Here is a 26,244-nt window from a genome sequence, read left to right as displayed (position 1 = left end):
AGTTTCAAGATTTTCATTATCCATGTTTGATTTGTACCATAGTTTTAATGACAAATAGGACCTGTTCTAATAAAACAGAATATGGAAATGAGGTCGAGATATAAAATTAAAGAAAAATTTTGGCAAACCGAATATAGAGTGAACGAATTTATAATCTATAAAGCATTTGAAGTAGATTTAATTAAAAAAATTTATGATAATTTTATATAAAAACATCATTTTTAAATGTTTCTCATTAACAAAGGAATTTAGGAAAGAAAAAAATAAATAAGAATTATACTGTAAAATATACAAACAGTTCACAAAATATTTTAAATTCTAAAATTATGAATAAAAACAATTTCAAATATTTTCATTTTTTAATAGTTTTTGATGCAGTACATAAATTGTTACAGTATCCCTGCTGATTTTCAAGCATTTTTGTTTTATATTACAGAGCAAATGCACTGTGGTGAAAATATTCACGATAAGAATATCTCATTATGTCTTCTAAAAATAACAAATTTTTGTTGTCGTTTTTTTAAAAAATGAAAGATGAAAACCAAACAGTAACAGTGAACATATTAAAAGAATTTGTTAAAATTCTTGACTTCCCAAAATTAAATGATTTTCTCCAAAAAAAAAATAAATCTATACAGACATGTATATATATATATGTCTTACGACCACTACGATAATGAAAAAATTTATATATAAGATCAAAACGATGCTAAAAATTATAATACAGAAAATAATTTTTTACATAATTTGTAAAAAGTATTTTGAGATATATCTTTTAAGAATTGTCCTTTTCATTTTGTAATTATTTTTTAATGGTTTCATTTTTTCTTTTTGTTTTTATATATATTTGTATATACCATATGCATTCTTTTGTACTTTCACTACTACTCTCATTTGTTAAAGTCTCTCTGTTGAAATCTTGATACTATTCTCGTATCCTGTCTTACATTTGTGGGTTTGAACTGTTGAAAATTCTGCGGGATATTACCCCCTATGGCAGAATTCTGGCTGAATCCTCTTGATTGCTGGAAATTCGTATTTGTGGTGTTATTCCAATGAGCATCTTTATGGATGGACTTGTTCATATTTCTCTCTGTAAATGTTTACAATATGTAATTAATTCTTAAATTCATTTAATAAACATTAACTAATTAAATATATTTCGTACCATTATATGAAAAGTTCTTCTCTTGAGATTTTTGACCTTGATTTTCACTATTTGTTTTTCTTTTGCTGCCAAAAAATTGCTTGTGCCTAAATTTGTCTGTTCTTTTAAGAGGGCAATCTTTCATTTTATGGCCAATTTTGTTACATATTCGGCATCCTCTTTCATTTGGAGGATTTTTACCGTCCGTGAACAGTTTTCCATTGAAAAAATAATCCTATTGGATAAAAATGTCGCAGAGTAATTATTTTAATTGACTAATTAATTAAATACAGTAGAGCGTCATTTATCCAAATCAATTGGGGACTGGGGTTGTTCGGATAACTTATTTTTCGGATAACCGATTATGTACGAAAAAATATATTAACCTATCCTGTGTTGAGATTTTTCTCCGTTGCATGTCGCTTCACGTTGAATTTTCGTCGATGTTAAACCTAACGTAAACTTTTTAAAATAATAATCGTGGCTATTGTATCGTTAAAAATGATTTCTTTATGTTTTACAAATGAAATAAATACATTGAAAAATATAAAAACAAATAAAAATTATACTTTAGACCAACTGGAATACTTTCGGATAACCGACGTTTCAGATAAACGACGCTCTACTGTACTAATAAAAATTAATTAATTAGTTGAATATTTTTATACAAAAATTAAGTTTTTAAATATGTAACTTTTGCTTCTTTTGTTTAACATGTTCTAAAATATAATACATTTGTTCAAAAAGAATATAAAGATTTTTTAAATATTTAAGTGTTGGACTCTTAAGTATTCTTATGACATATTAATTATATTAAACCTGATTAAAAAACAGCACTTTCTGAATTTAAAAAAAATATTTCAGTGTGTTTAAATAATACAGAGTGTTTTTAAACATCCATAGTTGTAGATTAGTTTTGGGAAAAGAGATGTGAATGTAGTACTGTAGACAATGGTAATAGAAATTGCATCTAAGTTACAACATTACATCAGTATATTTCCACATACTCCTAACTTGGCAAATACGATACCCTGTCAGCACATTACGGGTCATGTTATTAATGTCATCGTGATTCTTATACATGGAGCTCCCATGTCTAGCACTTTTGTATCATACACAGGATCCTTGACATGCCCACAAAGAAAAATGTTCAAATTTGAGTTATTGGGCAAACCAAGAAATCAGGCCCCAGCAATCTACACCTTGTGGCAATAGAGTCCAGATTGCCATTGTGCAGCAGCCCTATCAAGAGTACACACATGAAACTTGAAGTATTGACCAATATTCTCTAACTCATTTTATTCATGCCCAAACAAATAGATTTTACAGAACACTTTAAAACTATAGACATTCGAAAGAAACACCCTGTAATTTTAGTATCAGTGGTATTATTTGTATCCATACTTTGTAAATATAGTTATTGGATATCAGTGGTTTTAAACAATAATATTATAGACTTACAAGAATATTCGGTAAATCCCTCCTATTGGGCGGAGTCCTACCAAAATGTTCGCGACCTCTTCTGAAAGCAGCAAATATGAATGCATTCACTAAAATAAAAAAATAAAAATAAAAATAAATAAACGAACATTTGTTAAAATTTATGATTTCATTGTGTAAAAAGCTATCAATTTTGCAACTCACTCTTTCTTGAAACACCTGCTCCTAGATTATGATTGTGATCAAAAGGATCTAAAATAATAGAGATAATATAAATATTTTAGATTAATAGCAAGTTGATAATTTTATTAAATATAATTTTATGGAAAAAACAAGATACCAGAAAGTATACTTAGCAATTAAGACAAAAATATTGGTGATAATTTCTTAATTTTAATTGACGATTTGTATAACAATACTAACAAAACTAGTATCTCAACACAATGTTCAATCCCTTTCATTACTGAGAGAACAAGACCACAAAAACTGATACTGATTGTGGGATTGCATCTGACCAATGAGCCAGTCAAATGGAGTTTACTGGTTTTTCTCATGTTTAATGGTTTGTCCAGGTTCAAGAAATTCCACCAGAATCACTCTATCAGCATCACAGAGAATGAAGCCCATAACTGATGGCAGTGTCTTTGACATTTTTTTTTGTTGGAGAATTGAGGTGGAGCCATTCTGTACCCTGCTGTCTTGTTTTGGATACATAATGGTGAAACCAACTTTCATCACCTATCACAATACTCAGCAAAAAATCATCTCCTTCATTTCTATATCTCTTAATGGAGATTGTGATTTATAAAAAGTTGTTTCTCACAACTTTCAGCTTGACCTACATAGTATTCAAATTTATTTTTATTGCCATTAAATTCAAGTTCTCAAATACTTCCTAATATTCAAATATTTGCAGATAGTATTCTCTTGCCTCTAATTTTGGAACATGTTAATTCTGATAACAGTATCCATGATTATAGTAAGTGAATTCTACTACATTTAATCAACAAATTACAAATTTAACTATCAAGTATCAATTAATAAATTTTACTAATAATTTAATCAAAAACTCTAGTATTATTTATCAAATTGCACCAGCTGTCTCATATTTATCCCAAAATAATTATAAACAATATGGATAATTGTACTCATAACTTTATCAAATATATTTTTGTGCAAATGTATGTTAATTAATATTTTAAAGAGTCAAATAATACTAATTCCTTAGTAAATTAGCAATATAAAAAATTCTATAAAGACCTTACCCTCAATTGCTATACTCTTCGTATTCCAAAGTTTCTCAAATCGAGTTAATGGAGCCTTCTGACGGATACATATGACCAATTCGTTCACTCTAAATTTTTCAGTGTAAAATCTCAAAAGACCCAACCATAATTCACCAAGAGTCTCTGTGTTTTTCTTACTTTGGGGCCATACATCTTCCTAAAATTAATTGTGTACAATTAACTTTGATATATAATAATGGTATTAATTAATTAAATTATTATTTTATAAAGAAACTTACTAAATTATGAATATCTTCGAAAAACCACGTATTACATCCATCTACATTTCTAACTGGCTTTGGCTTGGAGGTATCATACAGCTAAAAGAAAAAATGAATATTATCCAATTTATATGAATTAATTTAATAATATTTTAAGGTTTAAATTGAAAAAAGAACATAGCTTTCTCTTGTTATTAATAAACTTAATTTCTAGGACAAAGAATTTGCTTATAAGTTTAATGGGAATTCACAAAATTAATGTATGCTTTTGTCATCTCAAATTAAACCTGAAGTAAGATTTAAATTGTAAATTCAGTTGAACTCAATATTCACTGTCCATCAATTCTAGATTTAACTGTATTTATTGGCAAATTTAATTATTGTTTATTAATTATTATTAATATTTAATAATAATATTAATTTATTATTATTATTATTAATTATTGATTTAAAACATTAGTACAAATAGGGATTGCCATATTCTTCAAAAAAGTCTCATGTGATCTGAGATTTAACTGTTTTAGTCATGTCTTTGACTTATATTTTGTGTTAAAGCTGGTTTACAGTCCAATGGCAGTGTGAAATTTCAAGGTTGCTAGCTGTTGATGAAGTTGATGAGATCATCATCTGGTTAATAATCAAATTGTAACTCAGCACAGCATGGTGTTGGCATTAAATGCATGTCACTAAACTAGAAGTGTAAACCTATAGTTTAACATTTAAAAAAGTGGAGGACAGCAAATGCAGAGGAAATTCTGTGAATTCTGCTGTTGTTAGACTGTAAACCAATTCTCATATTCACTATTCACAGAATTTAATGCTAACTCAGCTGATTCTTTTCTTAAGTCAGAGAATTTTGTAAGAAATGAAATTATTTACAAAGAGATCACAATACAAGAATTTTGTTCAATTGAGGGCATAAAAAATTTTACAAGTTTTGATAAGAAGATACAGTAGAGCATTGATTATCCAAATGCCTATCAACTGAAACATCGGTTAGCCAAAAGTGTTCCATTTGGCAAATTCAAACTTCTGCTAGTACTGTGGCACTGCAATATTTGGTTATGTCTTGGGCTACTCCATTATTATTTTTGTTGGTATGCATGTTTTAGCTGGCAGCACAGGCTTTACCATATTGTATCATTAAAAATTATTTTTTTATTCTGCACAAACAAAATAAACATATTGAAAAATATAAAAACAAAAAAATTATATTTCGGAAGTTAATCTAGTATCAAAAACATTCTGATTCACACACATCCAGAGGGTACTTAAGGATGCACCAGTACTTGAACGAGGCTTTTTTCCCCCATCGTGAGCTATATTCTAGGACCTTGCATTGTGAGTGGTGTGTTTTGCTTCAGCTCGTCGAAGAATATAGTCCAAGTGGCTGACATCTCCAGATAAACCCAAGAAAAAGAAAGAGTTTTGCTTTGTTTTGTGTGGTGTTTTCTTGAGAAATGTGTCGTGCTGAACCAGAATGTTTTTGATACTAGATTGATTAATTTCTGAAATATTCTTTTTTTGTTTTTATATTTTTCAATATATTTATTTTGTTTGTGCAAAATAAAGAAATAATTTTTAACAATACAATAGCCGTGATTATTATTTAAAAAAATTTTTGTTAGGCTTAACATCGACAAAAATCCATCGCAAAGCAACACGCAACAGAGAAAAATTTCAACAGGGGATAGGTTAATATATTTTTTCATACATGACCAGTTATCTGAACAACCCCAGTCCTGAACTGCTTTGGATAATTAATGCTCTACTGTACTATTAGAATTTAGAGAGAACAAGATGGATATTCTAATAAACAGTAATTCTTGAATAACAAGAATAAAGTTTAATTTTTGAATAATGCAAACCAGTTAGTAAAGATTAAAATTAATAAAATTATTAACATACTTCTTGCAAAACAGGAATAACTGGAGGATCTCTTTGTTGTAAAAAATACAAAACCATTAATATGTATGCATATGAAGACAAACTTCCACGAGATGCATCACATATATCACAGATCTGAAATATAAATATTTAATCTATTTTAATATCAATTAAATAAATAAAATATAACTCAAGAAAAAATTGATTCTTACCTTAGCAAAAAATTTTAGTACGTAACCTAGTTTCTGAACTCGGGGATCAATTTTACTATAAGTTAACAAGAGGCGAGTGTTATGCTGACCCTATAAGGTAACAACAAGAAAGATGTAAAAATAGGAAGAACAATGCAAAAATTTATTGCATTAAAAAATATTTACAAACCAACGTGTTATAGACACTTATATCGCCTTCTTTATTTGTATGTTTGAAAGAGAATTTAATTATGGGAACTTTAGCAGTTGGTATTGGAAGAATGTCTTGTATTTTCTTATACTTTTTCAATTCGGCAGTCAGACTTTCTATAATGTGTTGTTGATTTAATGCCTATAAAAATGTGATATAAAATTTTTATAAATGACAAAATCTTTGTTAATAATTTTTATCATGGCGTAACAATTGAAAATTCACATTATCAATAGTCATTTATATGAAAAAATTATGTATATATTTATTAAAACTTATACTTTATAAAATGTAAATGTTTCAGTTTTTATAGTAAAAGAATTTTATTTTTATAATTAATTTGATGATTGTTTAAAAGTCTAAAATAGATAATTACTAACATACAGGTCTCAATTAATTGAGACTGTACAGTAGAGCTCTAATTAACTGAGACATGTTTAACTGAGTGCATCATTCTAGACAAATACTTTGTTAATAAAGTTCATTGCATGATGCAAGGTACTTGAAAGAAGCTTTAGAAGTTTCAAAAAGAATTTATTAAGGTAATGTCTCGCAATACAAAATTTTAATTGTAATTATCATAAAGTTTTGATTTTTATAACTATATTCTTGTATTTTTTCAGTCACTTTCCCAATTTTTGATTATCCATAGTAACCTAAGTCCACATTACATTAAATAATCAGGACACTACTGTTTTTCAATCTAAGTGTTGACTGATTGATTAGTCCAAGACACTAAAACATTGTAAGTCATATGCTGCTCATAATTATGCCCATTGTGGGTTAATGGAGTTAACAGGCATATATAAAGGGTGTGAAACAAAGTTCCAATCTGTATTATCATGATAGATCATTGACCAGATTCAAACTTTAATCCCCAACAGTGATAGGCTAACACCTTACCACATAACAATGTGAATAACAATTTAAGAGTTGCAGAATTTCATCTGATGGCAATCTTATGTAAATTAATTAGAAGACACAGTCTGTCCAGAAATTTAAGAGTTACTTTAATAAAAATCTAAGTGATAAGAATATTTTAAAATTATTACAATTAAATAATTACCTCTCCAGAATTGTTTTCAAAAGTTAAACAGATGTCAAGATCACTGTCTATAAATCCAAAACCATTACACGAGGAACCAAAAAGTTCTAGCTTTGCATCTATAATAATAATTTCATCTTTAAATATTACATTAAAAATTTAAATATTACAATTACAAACCAAGTGATTGCCATAATTAATTGGGCCATAAATCTGCTATTATTAATGTTTAGATACTAAGTAATTTGGTACTAGAAGTAGACATTAGGTGCATCTTAAGAGATGGCACCTGATGGCCAGGAGCCATATCTGTATGTTTCGTTTGATTCTTAATAAAACAGGCTGGGCGCCCATGAAACTTTCCCTTTTCATCCCCTTTCCTATCTTGCTTTACTCTTTCCCCTTCGCCTCTTCCATTAACTACTTTTCCTCTACTCTTCTTCACACTCAGGCAATACCAATGAGTAGTCCCGAATCTTCATCCCCTTTATGAAAATGAAAATGAAAATGTCTACCTCTAGTACCAAATTATTAAATAATTCTAAACGGTTCTAAATTATTAAATAATTTAGAACCATCTTGAAGTTGTTTAGTATATATATACAATTACTAATTAAAAAATTTAAATATTTTCATGTTAAATATTATAGTTTTATAATAACTGAATAAAAATAGGGACCTATATTATTATTATTATAACCTATATATAAATATCAAAATTATTAAAATTAAAAAGCAAATAAAATACCTAAAAATCTACATTGGATGTGTTTTTGCAGACTATATAACAGAGTTTTATTTTCTTCCTGAACTTTCGGAGACAATTTCCATAAATCTAAAATAGAATAATTCAATTAACTACAGCAAAAAAATAAAAAAAAAACATTAATATATATTTCTGTATGTAATATTATATACATATATATATAGTGATCAAATGAAGGTATAACTTCTGAGTAGCAGGGGTGTAGAATATGTTCAATCACATAAACAAGGTTTGTAGGAAATTATAGTAGTCTCAGAGAAACTTACAGTATAAAAAATATTACAGCAATAGCTGCAAAAATTTACGATAAAATGGAGTAATCTCTCAGCTAAGTATATATGACATTTATTGGGAAAATTCACAAAATGCAGGAACCTGTCTGTGTTTTAAAGTGAAATCAAAACATTGTTTACTTTGTTTCTAATGAATTCAGTCACTTCTTATGTGATGACCTACTCATACAGTTAAGTACTTGCAGTAAGAACAAGTCAGTCTCAGTTATCAAACCATGGTTTTGAGTTTTACAAAAATCAAAACCGAAACGGAGATTTAAAAAAACCAAAGAAGAAAATCTGTTTTTATTTCTCAAAACTCTTTTTGACACTATTTAATGGGCAAAATTTCACATCAGCATGAATTAAAATGAAATGTTTACTTCTCAGCAAGGAAAATTTGCAAACAAATAAACTGTATTTTTAAATGTTTCCTGAACTGTGTCAATTAAATAGCTATATAGAAGTTCCACTGTCATTATATGCATATTATTTTTCTTTATTTTTCATATATTTATTATAAAAAAAATATTAATGTCAAAATATATTTTAAAACAACATAATACAGTTATGTTTTCAAAAATAAAATAAAAATAATTAAAAAGTCAGTTGAAAATTCTAAAAAAAGTATCTTTCTGAAAAAAAAACCCTCAGTGCATTTTTAAAATAATTTTTCAGAAAAAAATTGTACATTGTCATTGTTGTTGTAAATAAATTTGCATGTTTGGACATCAAAAAAGTACATTGATTAATAGAGATAAAATTGAAGTCATTGCTGACACCACAAATGATCTACTTTTAGCAAAGGGGATTAATTAGCACATTACATCAAGTTTATAATCATACAAGGCAGATTTAATAAATAAGGGTGTAAGGAATCAAGTCTGAGCATTAATTTTAGTTATTTTTATTTTGCTTTTTATTCTATTTTTGTTTGGGGCTTATGTTTTGTTAGGATGAAGGTTTCCTCACCATTCACCTTAGAAACTTAAAAATAGAACAAAGAAAACCAACTCACCAAGAAAAAAAAAAAGCCGTAGAAAAAACTCGCGCACACTTGCGCTCCCGAGCAGAAAAAAGTAAGTCTGCACCAAGAAAGAGGGGGGAGACCCCACAAGCACAACTTAGGAACTTGCTAAACCTTAAAGAATAAAACATCCTGAAAAATTGTATAAAAGAATAATGTAAAAGGTTAGTGAGTATTGTCGGGAAATAGGCTGCCAGGCAGAAAGGAAAAGTATAATGTTAACGATAAGTATGTAAATGAGGGGAGTGATCTCAATCAGAATTGTGACGTCACCTCATAGTATAAAGTCCGAACCTCAAGTGAAGATGACCGCTGTTATCAACAAGCGTGGTGAGCTTCATAGCAGCAAATGACAAGAGGTATCCGATAGTGATAACTTCAAAATCGAGTGAACCTTGGAAGTGGTTCCAAGGTTCACTCGATTTTGAAGTTATTTGATTTGTGGATCGAAGATTGGAGAAAGTCTTGAGAGATGAGGAAAATATTGAGGTGATGATTAGGACCTTAGTTCATAAGAATTGTTGTACATAAGTTAAGTCTGAATTTTTTGTCGAGTTCCAAAGGGGAATAGATTTAAGTTAGCAAATAGATTGATTTAAGTTTTGTCGAGTTGATTCTTATTGATTTTCTTTGAATAAATTTGTTGTTTGATTGTTACTAATTTTTGTACATAGTTCTTATTAGAATTATTAAATATTTGATTTGACTAACTTTGTCATTATTTCTTCGATGCACGCTTAGCTAATTAGCGAGATTTAGTGAGATCCATCAGCAGGATGTATGCACAGTACAATAAGAAGTATCGTGCAAATATACACAATTACTAAAGCTTGCAAGTAGATTTTCGAATCCACTTACAAGCTTTTTGCAGTGACAAGAAAGGCTGAACAAACAGATGATGAGCTGCATAGACTTTTGAACCCAAGTCTTCATTAGCAACATTTATGACTCTCCATATTGTGCATACATATGTCATGTGATGGACCTAACTAGCTGTAATGTGTTTGGCTGTCAAAAATTGAATAAGATTGCTACTTAATCCTGGTGCTGTTTGATATGAGCAACACCATTTAGTAAACAGCATGGTAGACACAAATGCTACCTGACAGGAATGACTATTGTTACTGTATACTCTTTCAATATTATTAGTCTCAACCTTGTTTGCAACATTAAAAAAATAAACAAACTTTCATAAAAAGGCATTAAATACATTTAAAATAACGTTTCAACGTATTCTAAGACGTCATCCTCAGGCAGATATAAATTTGAATAAATCTTTTGAAGAAGCTTTTTAAATTAATTAATTAATTAAAAGCAATGGCAATAACTGTTTAGAACAAATTACACTTAAATAAGCAAGCATACAGAATTTAAAGTGTGCATGGTGACTATGGCATGTGCCATGATGTGTAGATTAGGTTTAGATGCTGAAAACAGAGCTAAAAGTGATGTTTCAGTCTTTTATATAAGCTGACCCACATTGCAGGCAATCCAAGTATGGGAGAGTTGCATAGATTTAGTAATATGGTGAGGAGGACCTCCCAAACATACACCAGGCTTCTCTGATCACAATATCTGAGCATCAACACTGGCCCCACAGTGGGGTATGTTGATGTTGTAACACCATTTTCGATAGCTCAGTGTCACACCTAACTACCATGATAGAATAGAATGTAGAAACGCGGCAAGATAACATTCTAGTTGTCACTCATACATAGTAGGTGCGTATACCAGATATTGTATTTTTTAATGGGATAGAGCCATGGTTCCCAATTAGTGGTACGTGTACCCCTGGGGATACGTGAAATTGCATGAAAGGGTATCTAAAATTGGTCGATTCAAAATTTAAATGCATGAGATGAAGCAATAAAAAAATAATGAGTGGGTCATCAAAAATTCGGCAATTTACAACATGATGTCAAATGCACAAATTCATTTATTTTTAACTAAAAATAGTCTCAAAATTTCATTAAAAAAATGCATTTGTGACAATACCTAAATGAAATTCTTACGCAAGAGACAAAAATTGTACAATTAACACAATTTGTGTTAATTGTACAATTATCATTATCATCATGTCAGTGAAGTGGCAATAAAATATTTACTACCATTTTGCACAACATACTTCTGTGAGAGTGGATTTTCGGCCATGACAAACATGAAAACTAAACATTGTCACCGACTTCAACTCAAAGATGACTTGAGACTGAAGCTGACCAAAAAGCAACCAGATTTTACAAAGTTGTGCAAAGAAAATCGTGCACATTTGTCACATTAAAATTAAATAACCTTATGTTATTTTCATTATTATTAGAATTGTATTTTAAAGGTAATAAATGTAAAAAATCTTATTCTATTTATCACTAGCTGTCTACCCATAGCTTCACCCACATTATATCGAATTTTCTCATGGGAGTAAGATATTTTCTCGCAGTAAAATGTAGCCTATGTCCATCTCCAACATGTAAGCTATCTCTGTGCCAAATTTTATTAAAATCTGTTCAGCAGTTTAGACATGAAAAAATGACAGACAGACTTCAAATTTATAATAATAGTATAAATTAATATGAATTTCTGCTATAAGGGGTACGTGAGTTTGAGCTCTTACTTGAAGTGGTACGCAGGAAAAACTAATTGGAACCACTGGGATAGAGTATAGGCCAGACTTCTCTAGGATGGAAATAGTGTCTGTCATTGCATATAAATCTCCTAAGACTTAGACACGGGGTAACCAGTAAAAGTAATGTGTGTTGTATGAAAACACAGCAAATCTGGGCAGTGATGCAGCCACAAAATAATAGTGATAAATAGACTATTGTGTAGTCTTTTGGTTTGTGTAAGGTGGTGGCGGCAGGAAAAAGAGATCTTTTAACCTTGCTCAAGACATGTTTATATTTGGAATTGCTATATATTGCCACAGTCACTGCTGAGCAAATGGCAGCTAGCTCAATGTTGGTAGCAGTTTGCATGGATGGCAATACAAAGGCCCTTCTAATTAAAGAAGCTATAGCCACATTTATGTACTGCTGTGGTAGGTAAGCCGTGGCTGGGATTAAAGGGAGCACGTTATCAAATTTATGGAACATAGAGAATATTAAACCTCCCTGGGACTTGGAGATGCTTAAGTCTAAAAATGCAATTTCTCCCATTTTCTTTTTCCCAGGTGAAGTCAACAGAAGAACAAACATTCACAAGGAACTGTTTCAGGACAAAGAAGTCTTCTTCCGTGTCTTGCCATGCATGCCAAGAGAATATCGTCTACATACCACAGATATATTAGTGGATATGCTAACGTGAAGGGAAATTTAAAACTCTTTTGCTGAACATGCCTCATGGCTAATTCTGCTAGTACAGCAGACAATGGTGAGTCCATTGGGACCCTTGTTTTTTAGATATACTTTTCCAGTGAAACAAAAGTAGTTATGTTCAGTAACAAAGAGTAAAGCTTCCTGTATCTCTAAAACTTGTTATGCAGAAAAGCACTCCTTGATAAGTAGAGTGTTGGCAAGCATAACAGCCTCAAATTGAGGTATAGAAGGATAGAGAGCAACAACATCCATTTTATAGAAGATGTACCTATTAGGAGATAATTCTTCTAGCACAGCTGATAGAGTTGCTTTGGCCATAATGGAGAAAGATATGATGAGGGAGGAAGGGGAAAGAAGCCCACTTAGAAGCTTGGCAAGTGCCTTTTTAAGATGTAGGGTGGGAACCTTTTGTTAACCAGTGACTTTAATGGCCAGCCCTCTTTGTGTGTTTTTACCTCAAAGAAGAGCCCTAGGATCTTCACTGAAGTAAAAACGTTATTTTAAATATATTTAATGCCTTTTTGTGAAGGCATTAAATATATTTAAAATAACGTTTTTACTTCAGTTTGTTTATTATTTTAGTAAAAAGATCAGCATGATATCCAACCTGAGTTTGATTAACTTACTACTATCATTATTTATTCAGTCTGCTTTGTAAATATTGTTCTACAAAATGAGAAGTGCTTAAATTAAAACATTCTTTTAATTTATCAGTTTTGTCATGTTTAACAAATTATATGTTAACCTATTTAATTATTTGTAAGAGTTAATTTAAATTTTTCAACTTAAGAAATAATAATTATTAAGTGATTCATAAATCTTTGTCTTATTTTGCATGCTAGCATGTAGTAATTTATGAGGAAATTTTGTATATTTTAAGAAAAATTCTGGATCCTGAAAATATACTGCAGTCCTGGTAAGTGTAGTATGAAAAATAGTTTGGCAATGCTGTGAGTCAGACTTTGTAAATCTGTAAAACAACTGTGCTAAAGTATAGCCAGCTCACATCATTATAAAGTCTGGCTAGCAATGTCACCAAGCAATCATCTTGTGCTACTTCTTGCAAGAAGTTGTTATATATACTTGTGTTATTTATATTATATGCACAATCCAAAATCATATACAGCACAATTATTATTATTAAAATATATTATATTTCATATGTAGATTCCAGTATAAAACATTGATAATTATTTTTCAAAATCAGAAAATGCTGTTAAAGCATTTTAAGTTATGTTGTTAAGTTGTAAAATCTAAGAAAAAAAAAATTTAATTTAAAATTTACCACATTCATAATATTACAAATACTTACTAAATATAACTTCACAGATTTCTGTAAGCAACAATTTATGTTGTTCATCCATTTTTGGCAATGGCCTTAATTCGGGAAGATTCTCGTCAATTGTACAGTTCTGAAAGATATTAAATTATTAATAAGAAAACAAAATAATTTATTCTTACTAATTAAATTAAGTTTATCATCAATAATACACTTGATCAAAAATAAGGAAACTATATTCATAAGCTAAAATAGGAAAATACATCTTTAAGTTAGGACATTTGAAATTTACATCATTCGATAAAGTTCAAAAATTTGTGTTCGTATTCGTTTTATAAGATCCAGCTTGTTTTTCCTGAGGAAGAAGCCGGAAGGGGTTAGAAAAACATTTGATTTCTAATTGTGAATCGTATTATGCAGCAGTTAAAGGTTCGAGCAAGTTGAGTATTGTATTATACACCTCGCTGTGCAGTCTGGATTTATTTTATTTTACGCTAGCTACACATGTACTAGTGTGGATAAATGAACTATCAGCTTATATTAGAACTGTCAGCTTTATTTCATCTATTTAAGTATACCAGTAGGTGTGTAGCCAGTATAACATTTTCAGTAGGGGCAACCTGTCTCAAAATTAAGCCTTTCTGCTGCAATACACTCCTGGAATTGCTTCTTCCAGCATTGACAAGCTGCCATGTATGCCAGTTATGAAATAGATCTAAGTTTGTCCTGCGATTTTTTTTTTATAATTTCTGTGAAAAAACTGTACTTTCAATGCTTATTCAAGAAAAATAATGAATTTCACCAGTGGCAAATCCAAGAATAAGAGGTACATAATTTTGTGCCAAAAATTCCTATACTAGTAGTACCTGTCAAGTTTTCTTCCACAAATCCAGTCTTTTTTCATCAAACTTAATCTATTAAATGTTGCAAAAACCCTTACATACCATACAACTCAGCATTGGCATCTTTTTTCAAATAGCTTATATTAATACTGCACTAATCCATAGCAATTGAAAAACACAATAACTATAACTTTTACATTTAAATGACACATGTATACATTTTTTGGAAAGGGTTCATCCAGTTTTCTCCATTTACTAGATTGCCATTTAGTTTTGATGCTGTATCGACAGGCTTGTCTGTGTAATAATGGATTTCAGAAAGCTATCGTCTTCTTTGACACATTCAAACAGATCCCATGCAATTTAGAAGCATTGATGTTCCATTCTTGAGATTTGAGGAAAAACTTTGCAGCAACTCTACTGTATCCCAGGTTAATGAGAATAGCCTGATAAAAACCATATGAAATATTAGTGTCTTTTGCCGTTTCTCATATTGTTAGCTTCAGATTTTACCTTACCAAGGTTCCCTCTTAGTGCCCACAGGGGAGAAAGAATTAAAAAAATATATTAATAAAACAACTTCACCAAGGTTGCAATTTCTTCCTTTTTGTCATTAGAAGTGGATGTCGACAATCTTCTTGATCTTGGATTATTTCAACTGACAAGTGATTACTTTCAAAATTTTAAACAAGGTTGAAAATTAAAAATATTTGCTAGTTATCTGGAGGGCAATCAACTCTAGACTCCTGTTGCACAACTGGTACTAATAAAATCAGTTGAACATTTCTAGCAATCTAAAAGATGTTTGTTTAAAGTAGATGTCAACTTAGAGTATAAATTCTTACTGGGCATGTTTGAAATTTTTCAAATAAAGTTGTTTTCATTAAATAAAATTACATAAAAAATTCAAATAAACAATTCTGTGGTAAAAGATACACATAAAAGCTACTGTGTTTCCCCGAAAATAAGACCTACCATAGGTTTTGCTGAATTGCTAAATATAAGGCCTCCCTCCGAAAGTAAGACTTAGCAAAGTTCTTTTTACTCGTAATGGTCATCGACAGATGATTGAAAGTGGCCGTTGGCTTCTTGAAAGTACAGCCACTGATTGGTTAGCAGACAATTATGCCAACTTCATGATTTGTATAAAACTATGGCTTGGGAATCACAGATTTGCATAACATTACGGCTGGTGATGGCTAATTGGTCAGCCAGGAATCACGCCACATGACATTTGCATAGTGCTATGGTTCAGTAAGCACTAATTGGTCATTGAGCCCGATGTCGACGCTACAAAAAAGTTAAGTTGAAGTGAGAGTGGGAAGTCCACTCCAGCACAGAAACTTCGTAAGTTCAGTTCGGTTTTATTTAAGTTCAGTTCGACATGACTGGATATATGTCACTCTCGTCTAAGTTCAACTTCAAAATTTTTTTGTTCAATAATAAATGTGAATTCTTCTTCATGGAAAAAATAAGACATTCCCTGAAAATAAGACCTAGCGCATCTTTCAGAGCAAAAATTAATATAACACACTGTCTTATTTTCTGGGAAACACGGTAGTGAGTGGTCTTACATGACTCTGCTAGCACTCGAATGAGAGTGTTAAGTATACTGGAGAGGAAGTTTGATAATTGTCAACTATAATATACCATTAAATTTAGTGATGAAAGCTTAATTAAGTTTAAAAAACACTAAGAGTATGCCCATATGTCCACTTTTTCTGACCTTTTGATTTACCTAGGTCATAATAATTAAACTATTATTTCAAAAAATACTATTTTTATAAACATATCCTATAATTTAAAATTTATTTGAAAAAGAGAAAATTTATGATGTTAAAAAATTACGATTGAAAATCTGCAATCAAACATTTGTATTGCATCTGACTTTCAAAATCAGATGCAAAACATAAACAAAATTTAATAAACTAAACAATTACCTAATTAAATAAATTAATTATAATAAGGTTACAATGTAGCATATAAAATGAGCTTCAATATAATTATCTCATGTCACATTTTAAGAAGTAAAATTCATAATCTTTGTAAAGTTTGATTTCATAAATTATTTTTAAATACTGTTTTCCAAAATTTCATTTTCAATTTTCGAATATTTGAGAAGCTTCTTAATAACTCTGACACAACAATAGATGGACAAGTCACACCCTATCCTCTGGGAATCCAGGGTTGAATCTGGATGAGTTGAAAAACCCTGGAAATTTTTTGGGGTAATTTTTCTAGATACATTGGGCCCCAGTCTCTCGATGCCCATATGCTCCACTGTAAACCTGCTTAATCTGTAATGGGCTCGCTAAATAGAGGCCTTTTTAGTGCTCACAGAATGAAGAGTTAAAAATAATAATAACAACAACAACAATTTTGAACTTTGTTCACAAATTATAAAATAAGAATTTATGTAATTTTGTATAAAATATCATCAAATTTTTTTACTTATTTTAAAACTGTATTATTATTAATTACTTAAAAATTTTAAATTACTAAACAAAATAAAAATCATACTTGTTTGTAATGTCCGGTTTTCTGACACTGTCGACAATATAATGTTGGCTTCTGAAATGAGATAATTTCAAAAGATTATCAGTAAATTTTTATCTTTAATAAGTTAATTTAACTAAAATTTATAATTTATTACCCATCTAAATAAAAACATTTTCTCCCAGTGTACAGCAAGATTGCAATAAAACTTTTCTAAACCATTGTCATAATTTAACAATGTTTAATATTCTTTTTGATTATAAAAATGGTTTTGATATGATCTGTTGATTTTTGAAATGATTATAAAATATATTCCTATATTTTATTATGATAAATAAACTAATAAATTAGAAAACTAAAACAAAACCTTTTCTTTCTGCATGTATTAATCAAATCATATTTTAAAGCTTACATTACAAACAGTAAACAAAACCTACATCAACACATTAAACTGTAAAATGTAAGTGTGTGTATGCAATTTTATTACTTTGTATGAAGGTGGATTGATAAATAACCAGCAAAAAGTAACAGCATAATTGATTGACCTGGCTGATTATTTATTTATCGATCCACCCTTATAGTTTAATGGCAAATAGATGTTCCAATTTGTGACCATCAAATAAATTTGTAAAATTATTCTTTAGTTTATTTAATACTCTCTAACTATATCAATAATAATTTTAATCTAGATAAATCCTTAAAACTATTGACAATGTGCATGATAGCTGCTTTGCAAAAATATTACTGTGCTTTGGATTTTGATGTTTGATCATGTTTCAATAAATGCTGGCATTTTGAACTACTTATTAAACATACTTATTTTGTGATGTACTCTGGTGTCAGGGAGAAGAAACAGTGATCAGAGCAGTTCATATAAATCCTGTCGTATCCATCAAAGGATATCAGCTTTGCTTCCTTATTTAATAAAATTCTCTCATATTTATATTAAACAAAAACAGAATTCACAGTGAAAATTAAAATTTAAAATATTAGACAATAACTATATTGAAATGCAGTCAATAAACATACAGTGGTGCCTCGTATAACATACACCTTGAATAATGGATGCTGCGAACAACGGACTTTCTGCGAACAAGTGCAAATGCTGTTTTCACTCTTTGCCAATGATGACATTGCCAATGACAATCTGCTATTTTTATAATATATTAGTATTATTAGAATATATTATTCATATATCTGAAGTATAGAGCTCCTGTTGAAATTCGGCTTGCTCCCTTGTTTATTATGTACATCACCACAGTGCAGAGTATTTACATTTATTCAAGTGTTGTGCAAATCATGGCTTCTAAAAAAACAGAAAGGTGATTTCACTTGAAACAAAGCAAGAAATCATCAGGAGGAGTGAAAATTAACAAAAACTTCCTTGTCAAATGGGGAGATGTTCATGAGTTTACCAACACTCATTATCCAAACAGAGCTGAGGCTAACAGGATCAATGATTTCTATAATGACACCCTTGCCCGTCATTTCCGCCTTAAAGAAGAGAGAGAAACAGACCACCTTGGACATGTTTTTCAAGAAGCAAGCTGCCAAAAAACAAAGGATGGAACAAGAGGAGTTGACCCTGCAAGCTCCGGTAGCCTCTCCTGAATCTGACTCCGATTAAAAAACAATAAAAAGAAAACTGTTGCAATGTGTAAAAAGTCTGTATCTGTATGAATGCATGAAGAAAGTATTCCTCCACCTCCTCCTCACAACATCTGACTACCCGGCATAATTGGTGACTGCTCCATTTTCATTTTTTTATGGTACAGTATGGTTATTTTATGCTGCGGAAAGAATTATATGTTTTAACATGTATTTCTATGGAAAAATGCGTTTCGTATAACGGACTTTTCACTTAACGGACGTGCACCTGGAACGGATTAAGTACATTATACAAGGCACCACTGTAATTTTCTTAATGACTTGTCTGATACTGCATTGGGTTTCAACCATGGTTCACAGTACACTAGGGTAAAGCAATGACACTTTAGGGTAGGGATGGGCAACCTGCAGCCTGCAGTAATATTTTTTGCGGCCTGCGTAAAATATGAATAAATATCTCAATTTCCTAGCTTAAGGAAGTATGCAGCAAAAATGCAAATGTTATTTTCTACAACTTATGTATGTGAACAGTTTTTCTACAATAAATTTAGTAAAAATTAAAACAAAAAACCAGCTAACAGATGATAAAAGTGAATAATTATTATTGGACTTCACCCCGGATATTAGATAAGCAAGTTGAGAAGTTTTTTTGTTTTCTGCAAATTGAATTCACATTTCAGGTTGGTTCATTCTGCACTAGAAGAAAAGATGATGATGATTCATGCTCCTTAACAATGTATATGGTATAATTTTCTTTGAATAAACATTATACATAAAATATTTAAGTATTTTTTCAGCATGGAATGCATTATCATAATTTACATTAATTTATATGGCAAAAACTGTTTTGCTTAACGAGTAAGATTCTGGAATGAATTATGCTCGTTAAGTGAGATTCCACTGTAATGCCAAGCAGCACCATAAAACTTATGTATAGCCCATTACTAAAGTGAAGTACAGTAACTCTATACTGATGAAATAGGGTGGAAGAAAAATATCATCAGGTTGGACTGCCAATACATCGAATCTCTCATCTAATAATAAATACATTCACATCAGAAATCTAATTAAAAAAAAATAAATGGTGGGTAAAATTATATTTCATAAATAGAATTCTTAGTAAAAAAAAATATTAAAATAAAGCAAGACAGTAGAAATTCATAATAAATTTTTTTTTGTAATAGAATGAAAAGAAAAAGATTAATGAACAAGAACAACCATGCATACATCCATCTTAAGAAATTATGTTTAAATATCACAAAAATCTGCTACTGTGAAATACAAAATAGAAGGTATGTTATCTGTAAAAATTACATGAGTAGTTTTAGAGATTTAATTATATACATATAATTAATCAAATGTAATTTTCAAAAACAGTTAACTGAGGAGGAGCATTATGAGCCCAAAGATGTGTATTAACTGAAATTGAATAAATAAAGAATAGAAAACTGCCTAATGTCTGATTGATCACACTTCATCATGCTAAATAAACAAACAAATAATTTTTTTTTCTAACAAAAATTAAATAAATCAATTATTTTCAGCCATCTTCAAATTAAAATAGCATCAATGATGAGTGCAGAATGTAGAGGGTGATTCAAAAGTCACAGAAATTTTAAAAAATTAACTCTCAAACTATTTACAGTAAGATTATGTGGTTATCAAAAAATCCCACTTATTTCTAAAGAAACGAGATTTTTTTGTGTAATAAAAATTTTAGTACCAAAATAGTTACATTTCTTGCCATAGATGACACTTGATAAGATTACATAATTTGTGAAGTTGTTACTAGAGCTTTGGCAAAAAATATTCAGGGAAAAAATATTTAGTGTATTTAAAGCCAACTTGCCCATTTGGCACTCAGTAGCGATTTCCCTTTACCATCTTCTACTTAAAAGAATAAAATTACAATGTTCACTTTCATTTATTGAGTAAAAAAATTTAAAAGAAGTTATTTATCATTAAAATAAGATGTAGTGTAATGTAGTCTTATATGCATAATATATGGTAATTTTGTTTACAACACTTTTTATAGAAAAAAATTTAACATAAAGTTAACCTAAATTATCAATATTAACAGAACAATTTAATAAATGAGAAATGTTAGTTTGATGTCTGAGACAGTTAATGATAATTTGGATGAACGACGGTAATGTCGGTAGACCTTGCAACCTAAAAGAAGTAATACAGGCTAGTTCTGCATTCTGTCCAGTTTAAATGCTGCTTGATGAATATTTGATTGAATAAACATGATGCTTTATTAACATAAAACACACTGAATGTGTTAATTATAATTTTGTTGATCAATCAAAAAGCACACCATCTGTAAAGAATATTATCCAATAATTGAGGTTCAGTACTTAAACTCAATATTTCATAGTTCACAAACTACTCGCAAACTCCCACTGTTTACAATCACTTTTGACTGATGGTGATTTGTATTTCTGTCAAAAAGTGTAACAAGAATAAATACATGTGCACCTAAGACAATCTGCCATTTTATAAATGTATGCAGAATGATCCTTCCTATTTGTTTTTCCAATTTTGCTATATTAGAAATATATAAGAAGCAATCATAACTGACCCAGAAACCCTTAACAGATGCTCTTGCCCCAGCCAATAGTTACAAGCATCTGTTTTGAAGGCCTACCAGAAATGTCCATTAATCCTTCAGGTAGGCCTCTTGTCCAATCTACTGTATGATCAAGGAATCAGCCCAGTGCTCAGAGAACCCGAGATTAAATTGGAGTAAGCAAATCCAGAAGTTTCTCTGAGATAATCTGTCTCAGGTATGTCAAGTTTTGGTCCTCATCATCTGACCAACCCATATGATTAAAATACCCTCTTAGTGTCCACAGAGTGGAAAGAGTAAAGAAAAGGAAATAGTAATTGTTATATAACACCTACCGCTGAGAATGATGAGAATTGCTGAAAATCAAACAAACTATTTTCAATTTGATCAATTTTCTGGAATGTTTACAATCGTTCCATATTCAAATCAATATGCAATAACAAATTCAAATTTATAATGATTTGAACATTTGGTTAAAAATTCAAAATATATAAAAATATTTATAACAATATCTGAAATGTTATCAATTTAATACACCTAAGTACTCAATGAAACTAAACGTAGTTGAAAACAAAAAATAGTACACCTAAAATAGTACAGTAGAAGCCGTTCTTCAGGTTAAGCCTTAATCCTCTCCCTCTCCCCCCATGGAGAGAATTTCGAACAATCCCTTTTTAGCGTGCATTTTCATGACATACCCTGTGTACCAAATTTTACATCTTTAGATTCAGTGATTTGCTCTAGGTGGTGATGAATCAGTCAGGACAAGTAATTTTATATAATCAGATACAGCATTAACACATGTAAAATTAATATAAAAAATTATATACAAATATAATTATATTATTTATTCAAATAAAATTTGTTTTTTTAGAAAATGCTATTTTTTAATTCAAAGGATTGCCATATAAATGTGAGGAGTCTTTCTATAATTTTTAATGATAAGACACATTTTTGAAACACTTCTTCATTTATGTCTGTTTTCCAAGGAGTTTAAAATAGGAAAAATATCAAATGTTGACTTAACTGTCAACAATTGACTATTCCAAGTAACAAGTCTTTCCTCCTTGCACTGACCTGTGAAAATAACAAAATTATGTTAAAACAATCAATTGTAAAGTGTGAGAAAGCTGACACTTAACTTAGTCCACAGGGGAAATCTAAAAACAATTGAAGGAAATACTAAACCTTCAAATTGACTTTGTTTAATTTTCATCCTCCATACCAAACAAATGGTCACCTGATCAGATTCACTTGATCAGGTGACCATTTATTTAATCACTTGATCAACATCAAGTGACCAAACAAATGGTCACTTGATGTGGATATAATGTGAGTGCACCCAATCTTCGGGGCAATCAGTCCCAAAGGAATACCCTTTTGCCTTGTAAAGTGTGTAGGTGACTCCCAGCATTTATTACCCTGGTTCTCTGGATTTTCGCTCCCTACCGATCGCTCATCCAACGGACCATATTGCCAACATCCAATACAACCGGATCCGGAACCAATAGCCAGCTGTACAAGGTAGAATACTTTCAATTATATTTGTAAACTTTCTCTCTCTCAATTAGTAGTAGATAGTATGAGGGAATGATATCCCTAGCACCTCGCGAGAGCTGTATATTGTAATCTGGGCTTTATATATATATAAAACCCAGATTTTAATATATATATTAATATATTAAAATTTGTTATTTCGTTAAACATGGTGTCAACTCAATTATTCAAAACTCGGACTCCAATCGCTTGTTCACAGCTCTTCACCATTCGATATTTTAAAAGCCCTCCAATGATAGCTATAACTCGAAAATCACGAGTTAAGACGTGTTATTTCTTAACTGGTGTCAGACATGACAGGAGAGGGAAATTTTACGATTTCCTCATCTCTGACCATAAACAAATGGAAACAGCCATCCAGTGACAGATCTCACCGATTCATCATTGTGAGGATTTAGGCATTTTTGTGAGTTTTAAAACTCAAAACATTTTTTTATTATTCATCATTATTTCCCTTGGAGGTTGAAATTAGACCTTTTGACCCATCAATGTTCTGCGTCACTTCGGACGGTGACCTTTAAAGTTTCAAAGATGTTCGGGACGACAGATAAAGTTCTCCCCTCACCACAGGGATTATTCATTTCCATCTTTGTTTCGATGTACAACTAACTAGCCAATTAACAAGAACTTCAACTTGTTACGCGTGTAGAGGGTAACAAAAGGGTCACCGACAAGGGTAGACCATTTGAACAATCATCACTCAGGTTGCACCTCAAACTCTGACCTTAGTCACCTGTGGCAATTAATTCAGTGAGTTTGACAGCTATTGTCAAATTTATGATGGGAAAGTGTCACAATAACAGATAGAAAAGGTAATAAATTTAAAAAATGGTTCACTTCCTGACAAGTAATATAAACAAACCCACGACGTAAGTCCCTTACATGGGATTGCATAAGACTTAGTATTAGTCACCCCTCCGGGATGTGTATAAAAAGGGCTTGGACACAGTCCTCCGTGTGGACATCAACAGAAGACATTGACTGTGGACCTCAACTGACCCATACTGCCACTCTGTCTGTCACCACCTCGCCATAATCTCCAATGGTCAACTCTGCCAATCCAGAACGTTTTTACCAATGACCCATAGTAGGAGATCGGGAATGTAGAGGTATTATTAAGATATTTTATTTGTATATACTCTCTCTTAGTTATAAGATAGATTAAGAATAGTTTAACTTGGAGAATACTGGACAAGAAATGGTTCCAAACTTAGACGACAAGAATAGATTAATCATTGTCGCAACCTAGAATTTTTGATTATTTCAATTTTTGTAGCCATTCACTTTTGCATTTGCTTTATATAATTTTATCATTTATTAAATGTGTTATTCTTGTTTAACCTGTGTAATTATTTTGGAACCTGTTGACTTACTCATTGACCTTCCCACTCACTTTTAGCCCTCCTAAAGCCATCACCTGAAAGGACACCGATAAGTGGGGACTAGCTTGCTATTTAACCTCGGTTCACACAATCACCGATCAAAAGGGTTTAGAGGTTGTCACTCTAACCCCAGCTTTTCACATAACTCAAAGAATCAATGAGTTGTATACAGTCGACCCCCCCTATAACGTACATTCCTATAACGTAGCGAAAAAATTGTAGAAACTTTCGTATAAAGTACCTCCTATAACAAGATTGATAGAGTCTGGACCAATAGTGAATGAGCAGCCGAACTACTTACCTCCGACTCTGCGCCACGCTACGGAGCGGCTAAATTGAGTTTGCTATCGTCTGTTTAGTATTATATATAAATTAGGTACTGTACATATAATTATATATTAATTATATATAAATTAGGTACTGTATATATAATTATATATTAACTTAATTTATTGTAACTTTATTATAATTATATATATGCTTTCTGCCGCCTGGCAACACGCTACGGAGATTTTAGGCTAGTAAGTTGAGTTTATTATCGTCTGTACAGCATGTAAATTAGGTACCGTAAGTCTAATACAGCACTAATTTTATACATTTCTTGTGAAAGAAACACTTCTTATTCAACGGCCATAAAAATTATTTATATTAATGATGTCTCCAAAGGTCAAGTTATTTTTCTGCGAAAAATTCGTTATCAGAAATCGCGGCCGTCATTTCATGTGCTGTTCCGCGAAGAAAACCAGCTTTAAGCAACGGCGTAGTCGAACGGTACACACTCGGTAAGTAATCCTATAATTTTTTGTTTATAGCATAGTTTATACAGATTATTCCCAAAAAATTATACGTATTTTGGAAATGTTGAGTGGAATTAGTCTAGAATCGGTTAATTTTATAGAAGAAAACCTTTCGAACAGCCTTAGTCCGTAAAGTTCCCACCTATCGGGCTGCGATTGGCTCATGTATTTAATCGTTCCTACAACGTAAAATTCGATTAGCGTGGAACGTATCTAAGCGTTATAGGGGGGTCTACTGTATATCTTTTAAATTAAGTAGATAATGGAGTATATAGTTAAAGTATAAAATTTTGTTATTTTACAAAAACAAATATTCTTGAAAAAATATTAATATTAAACTAATAAATGTTTTTCAAAATTATCATAATAACATAAGAAAAAATAAATCAAAGTAATTTATAAATTCAGCAAAATGGCTGTCTTATTCATAGTGCTTAGCACAGTAATTTTCAAAGTTATTTGATCGACAAACTGATAAAACCAAATCACAGATGAACCATGAACCACCACTGCTCACGTCCACTTCCTATCTTGTAAATATTGTCTTAACTGTGTGCCATAATACTTTGTTATCCAGTAACCTAATATTAAAGATATCTGATGCATAAAAATGTTCTTTCAATTGACTAAATGGCACAGAATTGCATTTTAGAAGAATGACTAGGTTAGTCTGCAGATCATCAATGGTCCACAAGATAATATTTTAAGAAACACTGATTTAGCAGACAGCTTATAACATTACCATAACTGTTAAAACTACAATAAATAAAGTGTCTTCCAAAAATAAAATTGCAGTTCTGTAAAATAATAGCAACGCTAATTATTACCTGAGAATTATGTGACATACATTAGTTGATAGAATAAATATCTAAATTTCACCTACCATCTGCATACAAAGATATTGTCATCT

The 26,244-nt window shown here is 30.6% G+C and overlaps 1 protein-coding gene across 1 annotated transcript in view; it reads right to left on the bottom strand.

The window, feature by feature from the left end:
• Nucleotides 1-345: 345 nt before the first annotated feature.
• Nucleotides 346-26,244, bottom strand: part of LOC111618567 (terminal uridylyltransferase 4-like) — a 40,187-nt gene continuing 14,288 nt past the window's right edge. The window contains exons 9-21 of the mRNA XM_023360124.1: nt 17,443-17,493; nt 14,114-14,213; nt 8,177-8,263; nt 7,450-7,547; nt 6,363-6,524; nt 6,194-6,283; nt 6,003-6,116; nt 4,113-4,193; nt 3,853-4,030; nt 2,792-2,839; nt 2,609-2,697; nt 1,169-1,382; nt 346-1,093 (exon numbers count right to left, since the gene is read on the bottom strand). Coding sequence (XP_023215892.1) covers nt 891-1,093; nt 1,169-1,382; nt 2,609-2,697; nt 2,792-2,839; nt 3,853-4,030; nt 4,113-4,193; nt 6,003-6,116; nt 6,194-6,283; nt 6,363-6,524; nt 7,450-7,547; nt 8,177-8,263; nt 14,114-14,213; nt 17,443-17,493 — 1,515 coding nt within the window. The 3' untranslated portion in view covers nt 346-890. The remainder of the gene's footprint in view (nt 1,094-1,168; nt 1,383-2,608; nt 2,698-2,791; nt 2,840-3,852; nt 4,031-4,112; nt 4,194-6,002; nt 6,117-6,193; nt 6,284-6,362; nt 6,525-7,449; nt 7,548-8,176; nt 8,264-14,113; nt 14,214-17,442; nt 17,494-26,244) is intronic.

The sequence above is a fragment of the Centruroides sculpturatus genome, unplaced genomic scaffold (assembly GCF_000671375.1).
Source record: "Centruroides sculpturatus isolate CEXI.00-Female unplaced genomic scaffold, Cexi_2.0 scaffold42, whole genome shotgun sequence".
Taxonomy (NCBI): Eukaryota; Metazoa; Arthropoda; class Arachnida; order Scorpiones; family Buthidae; genus Centruroides; species Centruroides sculpturatus.
The sequence above is the reverse complement of the archived record's forward strand: the minus strand, read 5'-3'. Positions and strand labels throughout refer to the sequence as shown.